This window comes from Canis lupus, chromosome 1 (genome assembly GCF_011100685.1).
Source record: "Canis lupus familiaris isolate Mischka breed German Shepherd chromosome 1, alternate assembly UU_Cfam_GSD_1.0, whole genome shotgun sequence".
NCBI classification, from domain to species: Eukaryota; Metazoa; Chordata; class Mammalia; order Carnivora; family Canidae; genus Canis; species Canis lupus.
The window spans coordinates 100,227,529-100,253,825 of NC_049222.1; the positions used below are offsets into that span (position 1 = coordinate 100,227,529).

Sequence of the window (26,297 nt, forward strand, 5' to 3'; positions counted from 1 at the left end):
CTGTTCCCATGGTAACCCGGAGACCGAGAAGAGAGACGCGGCGAGGGCACCCGTTGGGAATGGACCGCTGGAAAAAGACTTCCGCCCTCAGTTCCACCACGGCTGGTGGAGTCTGGACTGCGGGGAGCCAGCCCCTCCGAGCCTCCGTCTCCCACTCAGTAGGTGAGGCCCAAGGCGCCTTTTCTAGGAAGATCGCGGGGTTGGACCGGCTCTTGCGGAGGTCCCGGCGGACATCCTCCTGGGCGTCGGTTCCATTTCCGAGAAAATCGACGCTGGAGGAGGTGGGGACCATAGCTCGCAGGCGCAAAGGGCGCAAAAAGGAGCTCTCCTCATCTTCTACACTTCGAGCACCTCAAGCCCTGGATGCTGACCCCCTATAGTTTCCAGAACACGTCCCCAACCGAAGGATCCGGGCCTCTGAATAGGAGCACAGCCAGTCAAAGGAAAACCTCAGGGCAACGCCGGAAGTTCGGCCCTGGCCCGGCGTGGTACGAATCGATATGCCCGGCACAGCGCAGCATCTTCTGGGTAGTGTAGTTCCCACTGTAAATACTACTTCTAAGGGTCCAGCGGTAACGTGTCATCAGGACAAAGACCTAGAGGCACGACGAGGGATGTCGGGAATTGGAGGCCTGGAGGGTAGGTTGAACCAAGGCATGTCTGAGGCTCGTCAGCAGCGTTGTCAGAAAGGACCTGGCACGTAGGTCAGACTGGGTCCATTGCGCCGGGTGCCCTTCTGAGGCAGCACTGGTGGACTTGGCATAGCATGGGTAAGGGAGGTCTCCCAAGCTTCCGCCTGACGGGATTCCAAGCCCCAGTGTCCTAAAGCGAAACTGAGGGCGTCTGACTTGGGGTCATCTTTTTCTCTCCAGATTGGGAGAGTGGGGAGTGTGCACCCCATTTTTAGTAGCCTTGGAATGAAGCATGGAAGTTGTTCCAGGCAGAGGGACCTGAATGTGCAAAGGTTTGGAGGCCATCCAGAGATGAGGGCATTGGGGAAACTTGAAGTCCTTTACTTCTGGTGGGACCAGAAAGCTCCAGGGGATAAGGTTTCACGCTAGGCCTTTAACCTGAGGACGGTGTGACCTGAGATCTGTGAATAGAGGAGGGACATGATCTAATTTGAGCAATATACTTTTAGTTTCCATGTGGAGATGTGATGGGGGGGCAGATGAAGGTGGAAGTAGGTGGGGACAAAGGAAGGAAACAACTGCAAACATGGAGATGGTGGCAGCCTGGACTTCTGCTGATGTGGCAAAAGATGTGGGAGAAGTAATCAGCTTCTGGATCTCTCCTGCAGGCCGACCAGCTGGATTTGCTGATGGATCAAAGAAAGGTGAGAAATAGATGAGAGATCCAGAAGGACTCCAGGTTTTGTACCCTGAGTAGTTGAAAGAATGGACTGCCTTCCACAGAAATGGGAAAGGGGAAAGAGAAAACAGGTCCTAGAGGAAAAGTTGGGGTTGTGTCTGAGTTGCCTGAAGACAATTGAGTGGAAAGGTGATGTAAGCAAGACTCACAGGTCTGGTGTTCTTGAGAAAGGTCTGGCTGGAAGTGTCCAAGGAGTAATGGGCTAGGTAGGGGCTTGGACCAGGGTAAGGCCTGGGTACCAGATTTAGGAGGTAGGATTTAAGGGCCTCGGTTACAGACAACCACTGGAGGAAGAGAGGGGACTCTGAGGTTGATACTGGAGAGCTAGATGAAGTTAGGCCCAGGATGGAGATTAAGGGTGATGATCACAGATGCAGTTTCAAGGAGGCTTGGTTTCACATAGATTTGTAGATACCAATTGCCATTTGCCCACAGTCCCTCTGGCTGTTATGTGCTGAGGGATCTCTAGGAAGCTTGAGGAAAGAACATTGGAACAGATGACAGGGCCTCAGGATGTGACAAAAAAGACTGTCTAAAACCTATCAGGGCCAGCATAGGGGGCCCAGCACGGAATCAGTGTCTCAGATGAGGAATCCTGGGGGAGCTCCTTGAGTGTACTGGGGAGAGGTGCTGGGGGGAGTATCAGGGAGGTGGCTGTTAAGATGGGAACTAGGGCAGCCCGGGTGGCTCAGCGGTTTAGTGCCACCTTCAGCCCAGGGCCTGATCCTGGAGACCTGGGATTGAGTCCCACGCCGGGCTTCCTGCGTGGAGCCTGCTTCTCCCTCTGCCTATGTCTCTACCTCTCTCTCTCTGTGTGTGTCTCTCATGAATAAATAAATAAAATCTTAAAAAAAAAAAAAAAAAGATGGGAACTAGAGGCCTGGATCACACACCCAGAACTTGTACCATAGTCAACTGCCCACCTGCTTGTTATTGCAGGGTTTGGTGACCTTTGATAACATTGCTGTGGCTTTTCTCAGGAAGAATAGGGGACCTTGAGAGGCCAGAGGGGCCTGTTCCATAATGTGATTCTAAGGACATTCTTGGGTTCCCCGTAAGGGTGTTTTTGGACTTGAGGTGGGCATCAGGCTTTGCTTGCTGACCATGGTCTTGTTGGTAAATGTGTTTCACTCCAGTGGGTCCCTGTTGAGTCCATTGGGACCAAGGCCCTTCTGGATCTGGCTGAGAGACAGGCAGAGGGAGAAGCAGGCTCCATGCAGGGAGCCCTATGTGGGACTCGATCTGGGCTGCAGGCGGCGCTAAACCGCTGTGCCACCAAGGCTGCCCCATAAAGAACTTAACAAAAAGTCGTAATTATAATCTGAAATTAATCCCCCCCCATAAAACTGTTTTAGGTTCCTCTGCTATCTGAAAATTAAATGTCAGTGAAAAAATACATTTTTGTGGAAACAGAAAGTCAAAAGAGGAAGTAGATGCAGTGCAGGAGTAAGAGGTTGGAGTGATATGAGGAAGGAAGAGCCAAGGAATGCATGCTTCCTCAACAAGCTGGAAAAGGTAATGAACAGATTCTCTCCTAAAGCCTCAGAAGAAACCAGCTGTATAACACTTTGGTTTTAGCCCAGCTAGGTTAATTTCACACTTCTAGCCTTTAGAATTGCAAGAGTAAAGTTGTGTGGTTTTAAACCACTTGGTTTATGGTAATTTGTTACAACAGCAATAGGAAACTAGTACATTCCCTGTGTAGCTCACAGATCCTGAAATGCAGGATTTTAGAAGTGGGTGGGCACTTGTTTCCTCTGGGGATTTGGAGCCTTGGTGTTATCAGCTTTCTATCCACTTTGGCACGCCTATCACTAGACTGAGGCCTGAGAGAATCCCATTTGCAGATAAGCTAGTGGGAGAAGCTGCCTCTTCTTTGCATGCACCTATCTTGTGGATTAATCTCTGGGAAGACACCCCTGTGCTGTGGCCTGGCTGGGTTCCCTTCTCACCCAAATATCAGTCTCTTTGCTCTTCTCTGGAGCCCATAGAATCATTTCTGGGTGTGCCCGACACACAGATGTGAAGAAGTACCCAACCCACACCAAGATCATCGTAAGGCACAGAATGGAGGAGGGAGTGCCATCTGAGCAGAGTTTGACTGTACCACATAGAGAATGGAGAGACCAGAGCCTAGAAGGCAAGACCACTGCCTGCAATACCTATAGAGGCTCAGCTCATGTCTAAGGCCAAGGTCACTGAGCAAAGTTGTCCTGCATCATGTGCTCTTCTCAGTTATTTTCCTGATAGTAATCATCTCTCCAACAGAAACCAGGGAGTTTTCTATTGGGGAGGCTGGGTTCCTGGTGACCTTAGCAGATGTGGCCTTCATGGCTGATCAGTCTTAGACCAATGAAGCATGGTTGCCCCAACCCAAAAGTGGAGAAGAGAAGCAGGAAATTTAAACATGGTTGCCAAATCTGGCGTGTGTGTGTGTGTGTGTGTGTGTGTGTGTGTTTTCTAGAGAACCTGGAGTGTCAGATATCTTTGTGGCTTTCATAATTTTGGCATCTATTTAATAGCTGTGTGAGTTTTGGGTGGTAGGCAGAATCATGGTCCCCTGAAGATGTCCACACCCTAATCTCTAGAACCGGTTAATATGTTACTTCCTATGGTGACTTTACAGATGTGATTAAGTTAAGGATCATGAAATGGAAAGGTTATCTAGGATTATCTAGATGAGTCCAGTATAATCACATGAGTACCTAAAAGAAAGAAACACAATATAAACTATTTTTAAAATTCATAGTTCTGCATGTCAGAAGTCTGACATTTGTGTCAACTGCTATAAAATCAAGGTGTAGTCACTGCTACATTCCTTTTGGAGGTTCTGGGGTAGAATCTGTTCCCTGGCCTATTTCAGGCTCTAGAGGCTTCAATATGCTTTAGTTCATGGCTTTCCATCTTCAAAAGCAGCAATGGCAACTTGAGTCTTTCTCATATTGCAGCACTGTTGACTCTCAATCAGTACTGCCTTCCTGTTCCACTTTTCAAAAAGATTTTATTTATTTATTCTAGAGAAAGTGACAGAGTGTATGAGTGCAAGTGGGGAGAGGGGTGGAAGAACAGAGAGGGAGGGAGAGGGAGAGAGAATCTCGAGCAGACTCCATGCTGAGCATGGAGCTTGATTGCATGACCACAGGATCATGACCTGAGCTGAAACCAAGAGTTGGATGCTCAATCAGCTTAGTAACCCAGGTGGTCTCATCCCTGTTCCACTTTTAAGGACCTTTGCTATTACATTGTCTGCCCACCCACCACCTCAGATAATCTAGAATAATCTCCACATCTCAAAGTCAGGTGATTATCAACTTAATTCCATCTACCTTAAATGGTTCCGCCTTGCCATGTAATATAACATATTTACATGTTTTGGAGATTAAGACCTGGATATCTTTCCAGACATCTTTGGGGTCATTATATTCTGCCTACCACAGTACAAGAATATACTTTAAAAAAATTTTGAACATTGCCTATATGTCTACTTGCTAAATCAAAGATGAGTGCATTTTATATTTTTAATATATGTCAATGATAATTTTCTAGGGAGGTGTTTCCAATTTCCCCTCCCCTGGCAGTGCTGTGAGAGCCTTGGGACCATGATGATAATGATAATGATAAGAACAATAACAATAACTCTCATTTATTTAGTAGTGTTTATTATTATTATTATTTAGTAGTGTTAACCTTAAAAATGAAACGGTTACCTTACCAGCAAAAATGGATTTACTTGGGCATAGCAGAGAATTGCAATTCTTTTTTTTTTTTTTTTTTTTTTAAGATTTTCTTTAATCAGGGACGCCTGGGTGGCTTAGCAGTTGAGCATCTGCCTTTGGCTCAGGCGTGATCCTGGGATCTAGGATTGATTCCCGCACTGGGCTCCCTCTCTCTATCTGTGTGTGTCTCTCTCTTGAGAGAGGCAGAGACACAGGCAGAGGGAGGAGCAGGCTCCATGCCGGGAGCCGATGCGGGACTCGATTCCGTGTCTCCAGGATCACGACCTGGGCCGAAGGCGGCGCTAAACCGCTGAGTCACCGGAGCTGCCAATAAAGACTTTTAGAAAATATTAAAAAACAAAAAAGATTTTCTTCATTCAGGAGGAAGTTAGAGAGGCTGTTTTGAAAAAAGTCTACTGGAGAAGAGTTCAGGGTGATGACAATTTCTCATTGGCTGAGTTGCAGGATCCATTCATTTCTTGTAGGAGATGCGATGTACATTTTTCCTGTTGGAGGCCTGTAATTGAGGATTCTTTCCTGTTGAAGATTCTTTTGTTCATAATTTTTTTTTGTAGGTAGCAAAGCAAAGTTTATTGGGCAATAGTACAAAGTGCCCCAAGAGGGAAGGAGCCCCAAGAAGGTTGCTTTCTGTTGGTAATTCTTGACTTCCAGTGGTACCAAGTGAGAGCTCCTGCTTCCACTCCATTTTACTGAGGTTCCCCTTTACTAAGTTTCACAGCACTGTATATCTGGCCCTGTGCTAAACACTTTTCATGTCACTTCTTACGAGGAAAGTCGTAGTGTTTATAAAATTACATCACTGGATTTTGAGTTACAGATGCTTCTGGGTAAGCATCAGAATCCCCAAGAGGCGGGTACCTGGGTGGCTCAGTGGGTTAAGTGTCTGCACATTTAGCTCAGGTCATGATCCTGGGGTCCTGGGATTGAGACCCATGTGGGGCTCCCTGCTCAGCTAGGAGCCTGCTTCTCCCTCTTCTCCTGCCCCTGCACACACTCTCTCCTCCTCTCAAATAAACAAAATCCTTTTTTTAAATTTATATTTATTTATGATAGTCACACACACACACACAGAGAGAGAGAGAGAGAGAGAGAGAGGCAGAGACATAGGCAGAGGGAGAAGCAGGCTCCATGTACCGGGAGCCCGACGTGGGATTTGATCCCGGGTCTCCAGAATCGCGCCCTGGGCCAAAGGCAGGCGCTAAACCTCTGTGCCACCCAGGGATCCCAAACAAAATTAAAAAAAAAAAAAAAAAAAAAAAAGAATCCCCAAGAGGGATTATCAAGGCAGAGAATGTTTAGGCTCATCCCAAGAACTTGCATTTCTAGCAAGTTCCTCAGTGATGCTGATGCTGATGCTGCTGATTCACGAACCACAGTTTAGGGACCATTGAATTAAAGAAACATTTATTGTTATTAAAACTCCCCATGAAGGAGGTATTATCTTCATATTACATCCTAGGAAAATGCAAAAATGAACCTGTTCCCCCGGGGTCCCTTCAGGGTTGGTCCTTCCACTCCAGAATGCGGTTCCCTGCATCTCTGGAGGAAGAAATCTGGAGTGGCCCCTTTAAGAGGAAGCTGAAACATACAGTTGGCATACTTAAGCACTATTCCATTTCCCAGTGCTCCTTGCGTTGCCACTTGGGCGTTGCCTAGGAGAACTCGCCGGCGCCTCGCGCCGGACCTCGGCAAGAACTACATTGACCAGAAGGCCACGGGAGATGGCAGTGAACTATAAGCCAATCACAGCACAGAAGAAGAGCTATTTCCTGAGGCTCACGGGACTTCCGGCGTCTCCGTCGTAGAAGTTCGTTTGCTTTTGGCTGGTAGTAACACAGCGCTCTTGGGGACGTGAGCTTTCTGTCGGAGCTGCTCTCCAGGCGCCTCTTTGGGACCCGGACAGAGAGGACAGTGAAGAGGATGGGTTCAGCTTCTGCGTTTCGTACCAGTCGTGATCTCCTGTAACAGGGTTATCCTCTTCTTCCGCACTCACCCTCCGTCCCCTCTGACTGAGGCCCCGATTGCGATGGGTGGCGGGCAAGCACCTGGCCCAGTGGAGGTGTGGGGATCGGCTGAGCACTCAGGGCCTGCCCGGGTCCGATGGCGGCGGCGATGGCGCTGGTGGACCCGGCGCGGGTGAGTGGAGGGCGCCCGCCGCCCTCACTCACCGGACCCCGGGCCCATGATAGAGGGGAGTGGGGAGTCCCTGGACTCTTCCTCCACCTTCATTTCTCTTTCTTTGCTTCTGGGACCCTAGGATCACCCCAAGCCCGGGGTCCAGAGTCCTGGCTGGGGGTTATGTGGAAAGTTTCACCATTCTGGAATCCAGTGGGACAAGATGTGGGAAGCTCTTTCAGACATAGGAACCAGGATGTGCAAATGCTTATAGAGATGAAGCTGAGCTGGGAGTATCCAGGGAACTATAGGTCTTCTTTATGTCTGGTGGGCAGGAGTCAGGCCTGGAATGGCAGTCTGGGGAGCTTGGCCTGTAATCTGAGACTAGTGGGAACCATGGAAGGTGTGCGGTAGAGGAGAGGAGAAATGTGATCTGACACAGGTGTTCACTGGCTCCCTTTGGCTGCAGAGTGGAAAACAGAGGTGGGGTTGGGGGTGGGTGAGGTTTAGGGAGCAGAAAGGGAAGCCCATAAGGATGCTCTTTACTAGATCAGGTGGGTGATGGTGTCGGCCTGGTGACTGGAGTTGGTAGAAGTGGTTGGGTTTTGGATCTTTCTTTTAGGCCAGCCAGATTTTATGATGTGCAGAAAAGTGGAGGAGGCTGGGATAATCCCCATGGATTTTGGCCTCAACTAGGAGAAGGTAGAATTGAAATACGTCGATTGAGATGGGGAGGTTGCTGAGTGTAGCAGGTTTCAGGGAAGATCGGAAGGCAGATTTTTGACCCTGTCGAGGCTGAGATGTCCTAAAGACTTCCAGGTCATCTGGACATTGAATGTCTGATTATACTGAGGAATTCAACTTGGGGACATCCAGTTAGCAGTCAGCCTGTGAACTGAGGTGGAGCTCTGGCTCAGATTTGGGAGGGGGTATCTTTAGCTTATGGTGAAAGATGTCCCACAGGAGCAGCTGAGGACTGGGTGACTGGCCTGGGTACCTAGGCAGGGTTGGTGGGTGTCACAAAGTCAGATGAAGGGAGGAGCAGCCATGAGAGAAGGTGTGTGTATGAGAGGATCCAGAACGTGACCAAGATCCTTGGGATAGGCTGAAGCATATTGGAGATGCAAGCAACATGACAGTGGGAATAGGGCTGATGTTTATTTACTTTTCTATGGACTCACCAGCATTTCTTGGCCATCCTCTGTGGGACCTGAGGGTTTTAGTCAGGATAGCAGATTAGCTCAATGGTAATCACCTGGGGGTATCCCATGCCTGGGGTGGGAGGTGGTGGGGCCGGGCTTTGAATGTGCATTCTTACGAGGAGAGAGGAATACTGTGGATGGTGAGGGGACAGAATCAATAAAGGCAGAGAGACCTGGAGGTCCCAGAGGTCTTTGTGGCCCAGTCTGGATGGCTAAGGGATAAAGGTAGGAATAGGATCAATTAGAGAAACTCAAGGAAGGCTGGATGCCACCTCTGGAGGTTGGGACATTTGGAAGTCTGGGTCAGGATGAGATCCTGATTGACCTCACCAAGTGAGCCACATTCTGGACACCATTTGCAGAGTGATATGTAGGGTGAGTGGGAGGAAGATGTGCCATGGATGTTGGTGGGGTCTGGAAATGTGTGGTACAAAGATGGACGTGCACATGCAGAGGTGGTGTGAATTGATGGACTGGAGTCCTGGTACTGGGGGGCCTATGTGAGATGAGCCCCAGTTTGGTTGTTCTGGGAGTCAGGAACTGGGAAGCCAAGGGAATTGCCTGGTAGAGGCAGTGAGGCCCCACAACCAGGTCAGAGCTTGTGGCAACTACCTGCCCATCTCCCTGCTGTGTGAAGGAGGACATAGTGATCAGTGACACAAGGAAACAATGGCACCCATGGTATTGGAGCTTCAGGAGAAGCTAGGAGTGTGTTGGCAGGGGTGATTTGGGGGTCAGAGACTACCCACCAGACAGCATGTGGGATCTAGGTCTCGATCGGTTCATCTGTGTATTTTTTTGTTAGTTATTCTGCTGTCTTTGGTTTGGCTGACTTAGCTGTCCTCATCATGGCAGGGCTCGGGAACCTTTGAAGATGTGGCTGTGTACTTCTCCTGGGAAGAGTGGGAGCTCCTTGATGAGGCTCAGAGGCACCTGTATTGCAAGGTGATGCTTGAGAATTTGGCACTTGTAGCCTCACTGGGTAAGGCCTTTCCACCCCTACCCTCACCCCCAGCCTCAGTTCTAGTCTCTGTCCTTCTTCTTTTCCCAGGAATAGCTCTGTCTTCCTACAGCTGAGCATGGGTGTTGCTTCGTCCTCTGGACTATCTGCTGTGTGTGCAGAGCTGGGGCACAGGCACAGCCTGCTCCTTTCCCTGAGGAGCCCCAATATCTGCTTCTCTTTATGGGGAAGGGGTCAGGACTGCAGGGTCTCAGGTTGGCTGCCTGAGTTTGTTCAGATCAGTGGCACCGCTGTGCCCAGGTTCGTACCCCCTCTTTATATCAGGCATTTCCAGGAGCCTAGCTATGTCACAGACTTTAGACACCAACATGGTTATTACTTGTGGCAACCACTGGGCTCTTGCTGTGAGATACTTATTTTGCAACATTGAATTTTCTTCCCAGTTGCAAAGACTACATGAGCTCCCTGTGGTCTGTTGCAGCTTGGATTGCTGTTACCTGGGCCAGCCACTCACCCACCCTATCTTTTTCCCAGGACTTACAACCTCTAAGTCCTGTGTGGTTGCTCATCTGGAACAGGACAAAGACCCTGGGAGCCTGACAGAGTGGACATGTCTCCATACACTGTAAGAGAGACTGAGAGGGGGTCTGGCTCTGATGAGTGGGAGCCAGAGAAGAGGTGACATTGGGTCTGGGTTCAAGCTGTACTGGGCACCTTCCCTGTTTTCCACTCGTGTTTGTTGCTGGGGCCAGTAGCCATACCTTACTCCACTTTCCTTCCTCATTCTAGACACCACATTCCTGCCATTTCTGCTTTGTCCCTGGATACTGGGTGGTGGATGACTCTACTGCTCTGATCTCTGTGTCTTCCTAAGCCCACTCCACACCTCCTTTTACAGGAGTGTCCCATATTAACCCATAGCCAATGTATTATGAGATGTGCACGTATCTCACGCATACAGGCTTTAAGCATCAGATCCCAGTTACAGCTGGATTTTCCTGGGCTCATGCACACTCCTCTCTGTCCCCTTTTCATATCAGAGATATGGTGCCTGCCTGTGTTGGTTCTTGCTGAAAGCTGAGGAGTTGTAGTCCCTGACTCTCCTCCCAGCCTGAACCCTACACCTGTGTTCTCACATGCTGAATCTTCACCTTCCTAGGCCTAGTACTGCACCACAAGCTGTACCTCACCCTGACTTGATCCTACAGACCCATTCCTAAATTTGTCAGATCCACATCTATAAAGGGGCTACCTCCTCCAAACAAAGCCTATATAAACTTTACCAACATTTCTCTGCTTTCAGGTTGTTGGTGTGGAGTAGGGGAAGCCCCTCTTGAACAGAGTGTTTCTGTAGAAGGAGTGCCCCAGTTCAGGACCCCGAAGGCGTGTCCTTCTACCCAGAAGGCCAACACCTGTGACATGTGTGGTCTGGTCTTGAAAGACATATTACACTAGCTGAGCATCAAGGAATATACCATAGGCAGAAACTATAAAAGTATGAGGTGTGTGGGAGAGGGTTCTGGCTCAGTACAAACTCTCGCCAGCACCAAATGGAAGAGCACAGTGGAGAAAAACTCTTCACATGCAGGGAACATGTTAATGATGTCCTGGACAGCCATGACCTCCTGCAGCATCAGGCTACCCACAGCATGGGGAAGCCACACAGGAGCACCAAGAACAAGGAGGCCTTCCAACACAGCTCTAGCTGCCAGCAGCAGCAGGAAGTCCATGCCACACAGAAGCCCTTCAAGTGCAGCAATTGAGGGAAAGCCTTTCTGAAGGCCTTCATGCTCCTGGACCACCTGATAACTCACTCCAAAGAGAGACCTTTCAGATGCCCCACAGGGGGAAACTTCTCTAAATAGAACTTGACTGTTGTTGATCAGCAAAAAAATCACGCTGGAGAAACATCCCATGTGTCTAAGGAATGTGGGAAGGCCTTCAGGCACCTTTTTAAACTGAGGACACATCAGAAAGTTCATACCAGACAAATGTATCACAGTTGCAGTGAATGTGGGAAAACCTTCACCCGGAAACATTCACTCGTTCAGCACCAGAGTTCACACTAGAGAACGGCCTTAATGAGTGTGGCCAGTGTGGGAAGGCCTTCACTCGCAGCTTCCAAGTTGTTCAGCATCAGAAAGTTCACAACAAAGAAAGGCCTTATGAATGCAGACATGCCAGAGAGTCTTTAGCTGTATTGCCAATTTTGTTGAGCCCCAGAAAATACATATTGGGGAAAGGCCTTATGAATGCAATGAATGGGAGAAAGCCTTCATTAATAGCTCTCCTCTTGTTCAGCATCAGAAAGTTCACAACACAGAAAGGCCTTTTGAATGCAGTGAATGTGGAAATACCTTCCAGCAAACCTCCAAACTTACTCTGCATCAAAGGAGTCAAACAGGAGAAAGGGCTTATAAATGCAACCAGTGTGGGAAAGCCTTCAGTTGCCCCTCCAACCTTGTTCCACACCAGTGAATTCATACTGGAGTGCTTGGAATGTGGGAAAGCCTTCAGGCAAAGCTATGCCCTCATTCAGCACCAGAAGGTTCACACTTGAGGAAGGCCTTATGAGTGCAGTGAATGTGGAAAAGCCTTCAGTTATAACTCTAACCTTGTTAAACACCAGAAAGCTCACACTGGAAAAGGGCCTTATGAGTGCAGCCAGTGTGGGAAAGCTTTCAGTGAAAGCTCCATCCTCAGCACCAGAGAGTTCACACTGGAGAAAAGCCTTATGAGTGTAACAAGTGTGGAAAACCTTTCTATTATAGTTCAAACCTCTCTAAACACCAGAAAGGTCATACTGGGAAAGAGCCATCTGAGTGCAGTGAACATAGGAATGCCATCAGCCAGAGCTCTAGTCTCACTTAGCACCAGAAAAGTCACACCAAAGAAAGGCCTTAGGAGTATGGCAAATGTGGAAAACAACTAACCGGGGCATTCTCCTTATTCATCTTTAACGGGTTCACTCCTGAGAAAACTTTTGTGAAAGGAACCTTTGTGAAGAAGCCATAAGCCAAAAATTGGAAAATATCCCAATATCCCTACCAGGAGATGGCCAGAAACATAGGAAGCTTTCAGGAGCTACGTCACATTTTGTAATCTCCCCAGGTGCTTTGCCAGATTATATCACTGTCAGATGCCATCTCACTTCTACCAGGTGGCAGCCCCCCCCCCTTCCTGGCCGATAGCCTGTCATCTCAGCATACTTAGAGAAGGCTGGAGGGAGATCTTGTGTTCTCATTCTCTGGAGGGAGACATGAATGATGGCAGCACTTTGGGGTGGCCCCATTTTCCATCTCTGCCCTGTACCCAATTGTTATGGCATGGCCCTGACCTCTTTCTCTCCAAGAGGATCTGACCAGAGCCTGAGGACTTACACAAGTAGTAGTAGGAATTGTTAGGCAGAAAGACATTCCTCTGTCCTATGGTCCTTATACCTGCATTTAGAATCAAATTGACATGATACAGATTAACAGGAGAAAATAAAATTTATTAGGCATACATACAGGGAATCAACAGATACGAAATTCCAAAGACGGTGAAGCAACATGAAGCTAAGGGTAGAGGACTGAGGATACAAAGGGGTGAAAGCTCAGTAGCAAGAAGTTGAAAGGAGAGGTTTGGAAATATAAGCTTTCTCTATTATGTAGATAAATTCCTTAAGTAGAGTCTCTGTTAATAGTTCCCATCCTATTAGTCTCTCCTTTCCAATGAAAATTAGGCAGTTGTGGGGAAGGTAGAGAGCTGCTCCTTAATCTGTTGGGTTTTTATTACTTTTTTTTTTTTTTTTTTAAGGAGGCTCCACTCCCAGTGCAGAGCCCAACTGCCCCATGACCCAAGATCAAGACAGCTGAGCTAAGAGTCAGACGCCTAACTGACTGAGCCACCCAGATGCCCCTCGATTACTTTAACTCAAAATAATCTCTATGTCAAAGTGGCCCATCTTGGAGCAGCCTACCCTTGGCCCCTAAAGAATCTACCCAAGTGAAATGAAAACATATATCTACACAAAGATTTGTAAGCATATGTGCCTAGTAGCATTATTTATAATAGCCAGGAACTGGAAACAATTCAAAATCTACCAATTAATGAATGATAAATAAACTGTGGTATAGCCATACAAGGGAATATTATTCAGCAATAAAATGGAATAAAATATATAAAAATAACATGAATAAACCACTATGCTAAGTGATAGAAATAAGACAAAGAGCTATATATTATATGATTCCATCTATTTCTAAAGAGATTTATTTATTGACACACACACACACACAGAGGCAGAGGGAGAAACAGGCTCCCCACAGGGAGCCCGATGAGGGACTTGATCCTGGATCCCAGGATCATGCCCTGAGCCAAAGGCAGATGCCAAGCTGCCGAGCCACCCAGGCGTCCCATATATGATTCTATTTATATGAAATATCCAGAAAAGGCAAAAGTGTAATATAGATTGGCAGTTGTCAGGTGCTAGGGATAGGAGTGGGTTTTGGCTATAAAAGTGTTCAAAGGAACATTCTGAGGCAATGGGTATGGGATGAGATAATAATGGCTGTACAACTATAAATTTATTAAAAGTCATTAATTATGCACTTTTAATAGGTGTATTTTATAATACAGAAATTACATTTCAATAAAGCCACTTAACAAACAGGAATATGGGCTATTCTTTCTCAAAGTCCTGGAGTTCCTGACCATATGGAGATAACCAAAAGTATCTACCCCACTAAGAGATGACAGGAATGCATAAAACATTGGTTAGGAGTATAGCTGTGGGAGATAACAGATCCTTAAGACCCTCTGACACCTAGATCTTGCAAGGGCCCAAACATTAAAATGCTGTCAGGCCAGGCTCTCTCATGTCCTATTTCTTCACACTCAGTATTCTCTATCTATAGTACTCATTTCATCCTTGTACAAACCAAGTAGGTGATATATTACTAGGATATGGCCTTCAGAGCACTTCCAACACTGCTGAGGTGGGAGAGACAGTCCCTGAAACACATACCATCATCTTGCTTCTTCCAGGCCAACCACTGCCTTTTCTAGGGAGAACTCCAGGTCAGAAGCTTCAGAACACACAAGCTTCATTCTTTGCCAGGAAACATGGGATATAAATGCAAATTGGGTCACATCTAGACAGACATGCTCCATGCCTTGCTGCTGTGCACTGTCAACTGATAGGGACCCTGATGACCAAACTAAGAACACTTCTGTTATGTACTCAATGCACTCCTGCTAAACAGAAGAAGCTCAATGAAGGCATCATGGATGTCAAAGGCAGATTTCACAAAGTCCATAATGGGAAATTTACCCAGAAGCCCTCCAGATACTATCAGGCCCCTTGCTCAGAGTAGGAGTCATGTCCATGACAAACTCAGTCATGGGTGAGCACTATGATACCACTTCAATGGGTACAGGGCCACCACCATCCTTCCAGGGCAGGGCAAGCAGAGAACAGGGGCTGCTTATGCTGAGCCATCGGAGTTGACCATCAAACACAGAACAGCATTTTCCACAGCACCCAACAATGTGATAAGTGGTCACAAGGTACAATATGGCCCCTATAGGCTTCCGTACACACAAGGCAGTCATGGAGTGTCTCCACAGGTGGAGGTTCATCTATACAAGGTCCAACTTATGGCTGAAGGCTACTCGAGTAGGTTCTTTCTCAGGTATTATTGTTTTTATATTGAATGAAGTTTTTTAAATAGGTTAATTATTTATAATCAAATGCTAAAAAAGAAAAGGGCAGCTGAAGACTTTACTGCATTCACTGCTCTCAAATGGCTTTTTTCTAGTGAAGTTATTGGTGTTGGCAGCACAGGAGCTGTGGCCAACGGCTCTCTCATGCTGGCTGTACACACAGGAGCTTTCTCCAGTGTGAATATTTCTAATTTTTTTTTTATGATAGTCACATACAGAGAGAGAGAGAGAGGCAGAGACATAGGCAGAGAGAGAAGCAGGCTCCATGCACTGGGAGCCCGATGTGGGATTTGATCCTGGGTCTCCAGGATTGCACCCTGGGCCAAAGGCATGCGCTAAACCTCTGTGCCACCCAGGGATCCCAGCACAGGACACATTAAGGGGAGGTCACTTGTGGAGAACCTGACCGTAAGATGACAGAAGGAGAAAGGCTGTGAGGCAAAAGACATGGAGGAATCAGCCAGGGTCAAGAGTCAAGGGAAAGTAGAACAGAGTGTCAGAAAGTGGTCAGAACGATAGAAAAGAGACATGGCTATTGGGCACCAGAGTAACAGAGGGCATAGGTCAGATACCACATGAGAGATCAGCCCACTTCTATAGGCCCTCCCATACCAGTTTTGCATTGACCAGGACTGGTCCTTCATGGGCCTCTCTGGTCATTGACTGATTCAAGATGCTCTGTACAGGTCTCCTTGCCAGGTTCAACTTGGGTGACCACATTTAGGGTAGTGTAGACAGTCATTCTTATGGTGGATCAAGTGGTTTGTGAGAGGTCAACTCCATGTCAGGGTAATTTACCCATGACAGAGCAAGGTGAGTGAGGATCACCCATGCATCTGGAAAACTGAACCTCACAAAATGAATAACCGGGAAAGATCTCAGCAGGAGATCTTTGACAATCATTGTCCCCACAATCATTGACCATGTCAGTACTCAGGTGCCATCACAGGAGCTGACAAGGGACAGCTGGCAGGAAACCTCCTGGAGTATGGAGGTATGACAGAGGGGACAGAAAAGCAACAGGCCCTGATGGGGTCTCTTGGCCAGATAATCACCAAGCTGGATGTGATCTGTTATTTGGATTGTGATATTTTTGCCCCTTGACAATGATGAAAAGGTCTCAAGGCAAAAGCAGTTGGGGTTGCTTATGCAGCATTCTGGGAGAAGAGCCATCAAGACATGGGCCAGCACCAGGACCAGCAACACATCCCATGGGGAACACATTTGCCTAACCTGGTGAAGACAGGACTATGCCATGGTAATAGCTCCACTTTTTCCAAAATAGGTATGTGATCTTCTCCTTAAGGATCAATGGGCTCTGCAACACCAGGCCACGAAACAGATGCATCTAAGCACTGGGCATGGGACCTGGAACTCCAGTCTCTGTCCTGCAGCTACTTCCCCTTATAGCTCCCAAACCTTGTTCCCTGACATCCCTGCTCACTCTCTGAGAATGGATCCTCCTCCTGGATGTGCACTCTTCCCAGATCCACCGGTCTTTGGACAGTGCTTCTCTTCTTCCACACCCATTTCCTCCACCTAACCACTGGTCCTTAGTCTGGATACCCCACATTCACCTCAGGGCCATTCATCTGTAACCACAACTTAAGGCTCTCCTTCCAAAATGCCATTCTCAGGTCCTTCCTTGGACTGTGGCCTGGACTTCAGAGGCCAAACCAGAACTCCCTGTATGTTCACAGGCACACGTGTCACCCCCACCCAGAGTCTCCAGACAAATCAGACTCTACATCTACAAATTCTAACTGCTTATCTTCCCCATAACCTCCTCCTGCCAACCTCCATCTCAATGAACAGCAGTACCTCTCTTCTCCTAAACACTTGGGATGGTCCTTTATCCACTATTTACATTCACTCCTATCAGGAAATCCTATCAACTCCATCTTGAAAATCTAACCGAAATCGGATCACTTCTCTCACCTCTCCTACTCCTGCTCTGTACAGTTTTCATAGCTGTCCCTATGAATACTGCAGCAGCATTCTCATGAATCTCCCTGTTTTCAGCCTGGCCACAACCCCTCTCCCACCAGTGTGCTCACTCAGTATGTTTACTTGGTATACATTGGGATACTTTCAAAATCCTAAATCAGATCATGGACATCCCTCTTCTTTTTTCTGTTTTTAAAGATTTTATTTATTCATTTCAGACAGAGAGAGGAAGAGAGCAAGCAAGCATGAGCAGGGGGGAGAGGCAGAAGCAGAGGGAGAAACAGGCTCCCCGCTGAGCTGGGAGCCCAATGTGGGGCTGGATCCAGGCACCTGGGATCATGACCCGAGCCGAAGGCAGACGCTTAACTGACTGAGCCACCCAGGCGCCCCGGACATCCCTCTTCTATTCAAAAATTTCTATGAGTCCCAGCACCCTCTACTCATGCTCCTGGTTCCTTGCAGTGGAAGACAGAACTTTCCTGAATGTCCTCAGATCAGTCTCACCTCTGAGTCTTTGCATAAGCAGATCCCTCTGCCGCTACCCTCTACATCTTAACATACTACATTATGGAATGAACACTTGGCATCTGCGCGAATCCCCCATGTCCTGAACGTCTAGGCCTGGAGCTCAGTCAGGGACTTAGAACACTGGGACTCAGAGTCCAGCCGGGTGGGTCACGCCCGCAGGCTCGGAGAGCCTCCTGGACACCACACCGTCCATAGCCTGGCTCAAAGGTCCCTCGGTGCAAGACCGCTTCCGGACAAAACCGCAAGCCGTTACTGAAACTGCGGGACACCTGATGTGGTGGCCAGAAGACCGCGGCGGTTCCGGAAACGCCCCTCCCCTAGCCCATCATTGGTGCGCTCGGAAACGTCCTCTCCTAGGTGCTTTACTGGGAAGCACTGATGGGACCCGGTGAGGTGTTTTCTGGGTAATGTAGTTCGCGTTGCGTGAGCCGCGACCCGGCGGGCGCGAGTCCTCATCACCTAGGCAACGATACAGCAGCACAGCTACTGGCTCAGGGACCTAGTGTCGTAGTGGGCTGCCGGCCTCCAGCCGAGGCTTGCTCTGAGCCTGGGCGTTTCCGTTGTCGCCATTGCGCTCTTAACTTGGCGGTTGGTGGGCTGCTTGGCAGGCGTCCGTCCACTGGGACCAGAGATGGGGGTAGGGGAGTGTTGGAACTGTCACCGCACCACTGCACGCACTTTCACCCTTTGGGTAATGGCTCCTCCTTTCTGAGCCTTGGTTTCCCGGATGTAAAACGGAGTTTACGAGCCCCCGCCCTCCGCTTTCTACCCGCGGTCCCGGGAGGCAGCCCTCAGGTCCTCGGGCGCATTTGATATTGGGGAAGACTAAGGCCCTAAGTGCGACCGTCAGCCTGCTGTCACCCCAGGCAGTGAGGGTGTGGGGGTTTGCATGAGCCCACATTGTTTATTGTCCCTGTCGCCGCCTCTCACGGTCCCGGCCAACCCACAGCCTGACCAGGCCAGCAGCGTCGCTGATGGACCCAGGGCAGGTGAGTGGAAGGTGCCCCGGTTTCTCACCCGCTGGGATCCCTGTCCTGATCCTCGAGCCCCTGTACGGGGAATAGTGTGTCCAGGACTCTTCGCCTACACTTGAGTCTGGAGTTGAGTCACTTTTCCTAGCCTCCGGAATCCAGGCCGGAGCTTATATAGAGGGGGGTTCACTGTTAGTTGGCAGCCTCCTTAGGAGGAGCTTCTCTGATGTAATCTGACACCGACCCCATAGGCAGAGGGCAGGAAGAGAGTGAAGGAAGCAGGTCACTCCAGATGAGTAGGTGAAATTTTAATAAGCAAGGGCAGGTACATAGGAAGGCTGCCTGGGACAGCCCCAGAAATAGACCTCCACATTAGCCCACTGAATCTTAAGTTTATACAGAGATTTTAACTTGGTTCAGTTACAAATACCATCCAGATGGTTTCAGCACCGTATCACAATCTCAAAGCTGTGTCTCTGGGGGAATAGAAGATGGGAAGTGATGACAAGGACAGGAGGTGATAAACCTCCCTCTGCCCAGGCCAAGCTCATGCATGGGTCAACTGGCAGTCACATCTTGATGATCTCCCCCCAACATTCACATTTCTGGAATCCTATGGGATAAGGTCTGGAAGGGTGTCCCGGTCATGTGCAAATTTCTTGGAGGTGTATCAGTTGCAAGTGTTCAGGGAACTGCAGGTCTGTATTTCATCTGGTGGATATAGAGAGCAGGGGGTCAGATATTAGCCTGGAATGGCAAGCTAAGGAACTGAGTCTCAATTGTGAACATGGTAGGAGTGTGGATAGTTTAGAGCAGAGAAGGGAGATGATATGACTCAGGTTTAATAAGCTCCCTCTGGATCCTGAGTGGAAAACAGATTTAGTCAGGGGATGATGGAGGTGAGATTGGAGGCAGGAAGACCACTGAGCCTTCCCTTGAGTGACTTCAGTAGTTCTGGCGTGTGCTTTAGGACCAAAGATGGAAGTAGGAGAAATTATTGGCTCCTGAACTTTTTAAGTAGAGTGGACTAGATTTCCTGATGTGAGGCAGTGAGATACGAGGATTGACCCAGATAGGTTTTTCAGATGTGGAAATTAGAGTGAGTACATATCAGAGGGAGGGTAAAGAGTTGGATTTTGGCCATATTGTATTTGAGGTGTCCTACAGACTGCCAAATTGTGATACTGAGTATGCTTTATACCAAGTGCATGCTAGAGACATCCAAGGAATGGAGACTTGTGTGTGGACATTATTTATGGCTGTGGGTTGACCAGAATGGTGACCAAGCCTCTGACCAGAGACTAGACCTGGGATGAAAAAATGAAGCATGAAAGTAACAAAGATAAGATGACAGTGGGGCCTGAGGTGAGACTGGTTTACCTCTCTACAGCTCAGTAGGTATTTGTGGCCATCCTCCTTGGGGCCTGGGTAGTAGTGTGGTTTGGACTGGAGTTCCCAAGCCAGGGGTGGGGGGCAGTAGGTCTGGGATTTGTCTAATAGGAAGAGGGAGAACAGCTATGACTGGTGAGGGGACAGCATGTACAAGGGTAGAGGTGGAAGAGAGCAGCAGTGTTTAAGATTTACTCATGGCTCTGGAGAACTGAAGGCTAAAGCAACAGAGCTGAGAGGGGAAGCATTAATTAGAAGTGATGGCTGTTTGTGGCAGTGGTAGTTTTTGGAGATGTGGGGCAAGCCAGGCTGAGTGCTGGATCCTGGTTGCCTTTGTTGGGTATGCCACGTGCGTAGTTGGATATAGGGACTAGGGAGATGCCTGTGGTGTAGACAAGGAAAGGACTGGGGGGGGCGGGTGTTGGGCAGCCTGGGGGGCTCAGCAGTTTAGCGCCGCCTTCAGCCATAGGGGGCATGATCCTGGAGGCCCAGGATCGAGTCCCACGTCAGGCTCCCTGCATGGAGCCTGCTTCTCCCTCTGCCTGTGCCTCTGCCTCTCTCTCTGGGTCTCTCATGAGTACACAAAAATCTTAAAAAAAAAAAAAAAAAGGAATAGAGGGGTGGTTAGATATGAAGATGGTATGGTCCAAAGAGTGACATATACAAAATAAGGGAATGTGAACCAGTGTGCTCAGGTCCCTAGTAGTAGAGGCTTAAGGGAGAAAAGAGAGTCTGATTTTTTTTATACTTGGAAAGTGTGATATGGAAAGACAAGAGACACAACACAGGAGAGCTTGTTTACTATAGAGAAGGGATTCTTGGCCAGCTCAGAGCTCAGACAGCATTTGTGTGCCCACCTGCTTTTTGTTCCCCTGGATTGGATTTGCCTGGATACAGTGACCAGTGGAACTACAAGGAGAGAGGGACACCAGTGGTGTCAGGGCCTCTTATCTCCTCTGAGGTGGGGGCCTGAGGAGGAGGAGGACCTGCAGGTGAGTCAGGGAATGATGGACTGAGGGGGTCACAAGAAGAGGAGATGCCAGTGGTAGATGTGGCATAACTCTGAGTCATAGGCCAAGGGCCTGGATGTGTCCATTTAATGATTTTGTTTGTTTTTCAGCCTATCTATTGACCCCTTGGCTTAGCTGTCTTGTCATTGCAGAGCCCAGTGACCTTTGAAGATGTGGCTGTATACTTTTCTAAGGAGGAGTGGAAGCTTCTTGATGCTGGCCAGAGGCATCTGTACTACAGTGTGATGCTGGAGAACTTTGAGCTCATGACCTCCCTTGGTAAGGCCTTTCTGCCCTGCCTCAGCATGGTGACCAGCTTCTGTTGTTTTGCCTTCTTCCCATAGAAAGTTTTCTGTTCATTCCAAAGCTGGAACCCAGGCACTAGTTCTTCCCAGGTTTCCTGTTACAGGTGCTGTGGGTGCTGGGACTGGGCTGTGTGCACTCTCCCTGCCTCTCTCAACAGCCTCATGAATTGTCCCAGTAGCTGTTGGCCAGGTTGGGGATTGGGCACCTATCATCTGCCTGATGGATTCCACTCAGCTTGACCAGTTCCTGGCTGGGTGACCCAGTGTGGAGCCATGCCTAAATTCTGTCCCTTCCCCCCTGAGACTTTTTTTTAGAAATAATTTTATTGAGATATACCATAAAGTTGGAACTTTACACACTTTAAAGCGTGTAATTTACAGGTTTTTAGTGTATTTGCACAGTTGTATAAATATCACCATCATCTAATTTGAGAACATTTTTATCACCTAAAGAGAAATTGTACCCATTACCAGTCACTCCCCATCCTCCCTCACCTCTTCTCCCTCAGCCTAGGCAACTGCTAATATACTTCATGACTATATACATTTGCTTATTCAGACATTTCATGTGAATGGAATCACACAGTATATGTTTTTCTGTGAATGGCTTTCACTTAGCATAATATTTTTGCGGTTCATCCATGTAGCACATATTAGTACTTCATTCCTTTTCATGGCCACATAATATTTCATTGTGTAGATATACCACAGTTTGTTTATTCATTCATCAGTTGATTGGGCATTGTCTTGTTACCATTTTTTGAGTGTTATGAAAAATGTTGCTATGAACATTCAAGTAAAAGTTTTTGCATGGGTACATTTTCATTTCTCTTGGATAGATAAATAGGAGTGGAACTGCCAAACTATTTTCCAAATTGGTCACACCATTTTATATTTTCACAGCAGTGTATGAGTATTCCGATTTTTCTACTTCCTTATCAACACTTGTCATTGTTTTCCCATAGATATCCTAGTAGGTGTGAAGTGGTATCTCACTGTAGTTTTGGTTGCATTTCTTTAATGACTAATGTTGAGCAACTTTTCATGTGCTTATTGGCCCTTTGTGTGTGTGTGTCTGTGTGTGTGTGTATTTGGGAAATATCTATTCAAGTTCTTTGTCCTTCTCTTTATCCTTGCCTATAGTAAGGCCTCCTTTATTCTGTAGCTTGGCTAGGCCCTGTCATGAACAGTAGGCCCTTCACTCTTATTCTGGCCCTCTTGGCCTGTCACCATCCCTCAGACCCATTCCTGTATATGTCAGCCACTCATTTCTGTTGAAGCCACCCTTTCCACCAAGTGGAACACTCAGTTATCCAGAAATTTCTCTGCTTTCAGGTTGTTGGTATGGAATGGAAGATGAGGGGGCCCGTTCAAAGCAGAATGCTTCTGTAGAAAGGATGTCACAGGTCAGGATCCCTAGTGTAAATCCTTCCACTCAGAAGGCTGACACCTGTGATATGTGTAGCCCGTTCTTGAAAAACATTTTACACCTGGATGAACATCAAAGAACATATCCTAAGGAGACCCCCTACACATGTGGAACATGTAGAAGAGAATTTGAGTTCAGTGCAAACCTTCACTATCACCAGAAGGACAAAGGACACAGTAGAGAAAAGCCCTTCAGATGGGACAAGGACAAGGATTCATTTGTAGAAAACCTTGTAGTCTACCTGTCAGAGAAGCCCTTCACTTGTGGGGAAGGTGGTAAGGATGCCTTGGACAGCCATGACCTCTTCCAGCACCCAGCCTTTGGCAACAGCAGGAGACCACAAAGGAGCATAGAGTGTAGGGAGGCCTTACATAGCTCTAATCTTGAGCAGCTCACAGAAGTCCATACCACACAGAAGCTCTTCAAGTGCAACAATTATGGAAAAGCCTTTCAGAAGACCTCCACTCTGCTCAGCCCCCTGAGAACTCACTCTGAAGGGACAGCATTTAGATGCTCAACAGTTAGAAATTCCTTAGAAGAGAAATCAACCCTTGTAAATCACCAAAAATGTCATGATGGAAAGACATGTCATGTGTGTAAAGAGTGTGGGAAGACCTTCAGTCACACTTCTAAACTGAGGAAGCACCAGAAATTTCACACTAGACTAATACATGAGTGCAGTGATTGTGGGAAAACCTTCAACCACAAACTCACACTTGTTCATCACCAGAGAATTCACACAGGAAAAAGGCTTTATGAGTGCAGTGAATGTGGGAAAGCCTTTAATAACAGGTCACACCTCACTCGTCATGAGAAAGTTCACACTGGAGAAAGGCCTTTTGAATGCAGCAAATGTGGAAGAGCCTTCAGCCAAAGCTCCAATTTCCTTCGGCACCAGAAAGTTCACACTCAAGTAAGACCTTATGGATGCAATCAGTGTGGTAAAGCCTTCAGCCGCAGCTCTGCTCTCATTCAGCACTGGAGAGTTCACACTGGAGAAAGGCCTTATGAGTGCAGTGAGTGTGGAAGAGCTTTTAACAATAACTCCAACCTCGCTCAGCACCAGAAAGTTCACACTGGAGAACGGCCTTTTGAGTGCAGTGAATGTGGAAGAAATTTCAGCCAAAGCTCCCACCTCCTTCGACATCAGAAAGTTCACACTGGAGAACGGCCTTTTGAATGCACCGAATGTGGGAAAGCCTTCAGCAATAGCTCCACCCTCGTTCAGCACCAGAAAGTACATACTGGGAAAAGGCCTTATGAATGTAGTGAATGTAGAAAGGCCTTCAGCCGCAGCTCCAGTTTGACTCAGCACTGGAGAATTCATACCGGGGAAAGACCTTATGAGTGCAGTGAATGTGGGAAAGCCTTTGCTCACAGTTCCAGTCTCATTGAGCACTGGAGAGTTCACACAAGAGAAAGGCCTTATGAGTGCAGTGAATGCGGGAAGTTCTTTAGCCAGAACTCCATTCTCACTAAACATCAGAAAGTTCACACTGGAGAAAGGCCTTATGAGTGCAGTGAATGTGGGAAATTCTTTAGCCGAAAGTCCAGCCTCATTTATCACTGGAGAGTTCACACTGGAGAAAGGCCTTATGAATGCAGTGAATGTGGGAGAGGCTTCAGTAATAACTCCCACCTGGTTCGTCACCAGAGAGTTCACACACAAGAAAGGCCCTATGAGTGTAGCCAGTGTGGGAAAGCCTTTAGTGAACGATCTACACTTGTTCGACACCAAATAGTTCACACCAGGGAAAGGACTTATGAGTGTAACCATTGTGGGAAAGTCTTCAGCCGCCTCTGCAATCTAGCTCAGCATAAAAGGATTCATACCTGAATGGAGCCTTATGGATATGGTCCTTCTGAGAAGATCTTCAGCCAAGTCAAACTTCATGCAGCAGAATACCCACAGAGAAGTTACCTACTTGTACCACTAATGTGGAGAAGCCCTCAGAATGTACTCTACCCTTTCTGAGCAGCCCACAGCTGAACTATCTCCCCTTTCCAGCCTGCCTGGATCCAAATATTTGCAGCAATTATCTACATATACATGGAAAAACATCTCTCCTTCCTTTTTCCTGGAGGGATTCATGATTGTCCTGGATCCACTGGAATGGCTTCATTCCCATTGCCTCTAAGACAGGACGTAAACTAATCCCATGCTGGTTGAGGGGCCTTGAGGGATGTCCAGTTTGGGCTTCTCAGGAAGATGCACATTCCTCATTCCTCATGGATGTTGTCATGTCTGCATGTAACCCCAATGATGTGTCCACTGAGCCCACACATCACCCTCCCCTTGAATCACTTATCTTGGTCTTCTGTATTCTGCATAATAATAAAGAACTTTATTGACCAAGTCACTTTTTTTTTTTTTTTTGAGAGAGAGGGAGGGAGAGAGAATCCTAACCAGGCTCCATGCCCAACACAGAGCCTGATGCAGGGCTCAATCTCACAACCCTGAAATCATTACCTTATCTGAAATCAAGAGTCAGATGCTTAACTGAGCTATCCAGGTACCCCAATCAAGTCAACTTTAACCTTGACAGTTGTGGTAGGGTAGGTTGAAAAAAGAAGCAAGTAGAGTGAGGAATGGCTGAGACAGAGTACCCAACAACATCTGCCTCAAGATATAGAAGGAACATAGGGAATTGCTCTATGTTCTATTATAGTCTACTTTGCATTGCACCTGAAGAACTGGGAAAAACTGAAGGGCTCATAGAATGAACATAGTGGCCTATATTTCAGAGTTACCTGAAGGCCCAGAGCTCACCCTGAAGAAGGAGATGCTAGTCTGCAACATTAGCATGGCCTGTTGGATTAGGAGGCAGGTCTCTAGTTTGTAGAGAGAAGTCTGGGTTCCCCCATTTGAGGGGAAGCAGTCTTCTTGTTCCTAATAGGGAGATATGACCTGGGTGGCCAGTAGAGGCCCAGTGGATACTATATAGAGAAACAAGGGGTATGAGGCAATAGGGAGTTGGGGAGACTAGTAAGTTACAGCACTGCCATTGGGGACAAAGGAGTACCACAGTTCTCCATCAGCTGTAGTTCTGTTGTGTAGGGTGAAGCAAATATAATTTAATCTGAGATCTACAGGAGCCATTTGGGAGCCATTCTTAGTATAGAAACATGGGGTTTTGAGCAGACTGGAAAAATAGAACTTGGCTGTTCTAAAGTTACAACAAAAACTTCTAGATTGAGGTGCCTGTATGGCTTAGTTGGTAGAGCATGGAACTTTTGATCTCGAGGTTGTGAATTTGAGCCCCACTTTGGATGTAGAGATTACTTAAAAATAAAATCTTCATTAAAAAAAATAACTTACAGGGAACGCTGGGTGGCACAGCGGTTTGGTGCCTGCCTTTGGCCCAGGGCGCGATCCTGGAGACCCGGGATCAAGTTCCACGTCGGGCTCCCGGGGCACGGAGCCTGTTCTCCCTCTGCCTGTGTCTCTGCCTCTCTCTTTCTCTCTGTGTGTGACTATCATAAATAAATAAATAATTTAACTGTTTTAAAAAATAACTTCCAGATGACTATCCAAGTGAGATAAGAGTGCAGAGCTTCTCAGGACCTGCAGACCTGTGTATCACCCATAATGGAAATCCAAACAAGTGTTTTATGAATTCCTGTAT

The 26,297-nt window shown here is 47.6% G+C and overlaps 1 protein-coding gene across 21 annotated transcripts; it reads left to right on the forward strand.

Moving 5' to 3' along the window:
- The first annotated feature begins 447 nt into the window (after positions 1-447).
- On the forward strand, positions 448-25,031 carry LOC119863916 (zinc finger protein 132). Of its 21 annotated transcripts, none has more exons than XM_038527471.1 (8): positions 448-639; positions 1,301-1,336; positions 2,727-2,886; positions 9,281-9,407; positions 9,921-10,011; positions 10,690-16,377; positions 21,090-21,216; positions 22,578-25,031. In XM_038527471.1, exons 7-8 carry the CDS (start codon positions 21,183-21,185, stop codon positions 24,506-24,508), a joined length of 1,965 nt encoding a protein of 654 aa, XP_038383399.1. In that variant the 5' UTR covers positions 448-639; positions 1,301-1,336; positions 2,727-2,886; positions 9,281-9,407; positions 9,921-10,011; positions 10,690-16,377; positions 21,090-21,182; the 3' UTR covers positions 24,509-25,031. The 21 variants fall into 21 exon arrangements, 20 of the variants coding, with proteins under 20 accessions (XP_038383399.1, XP_038383398.1, XP_038383409.1 ...); XM_038527470.1 differs by having other exon boundaries at positions 9,281-9,370; XM_038527477.1 differs by lacking the exon at positions 448-639 and adding an exon at positions 685-964 and having other exon boundaries at positions 9,281-9,370.
- The last annotated feature ends 1,266 nt before the right edge of the window (positions 25,032-26,297 follow it).

Coding starts and splice junctions, on each gene's coding strand:
- LOC119863916 (XM_038527466.1), top strand. Junction 21,217..22,577: donor TGAGCTCATGACCTCCCTTG/GTAAGGCCTTTC, acceptor CTCTGCTTTCAG/GTTGTTGGTATGGAATGGAA.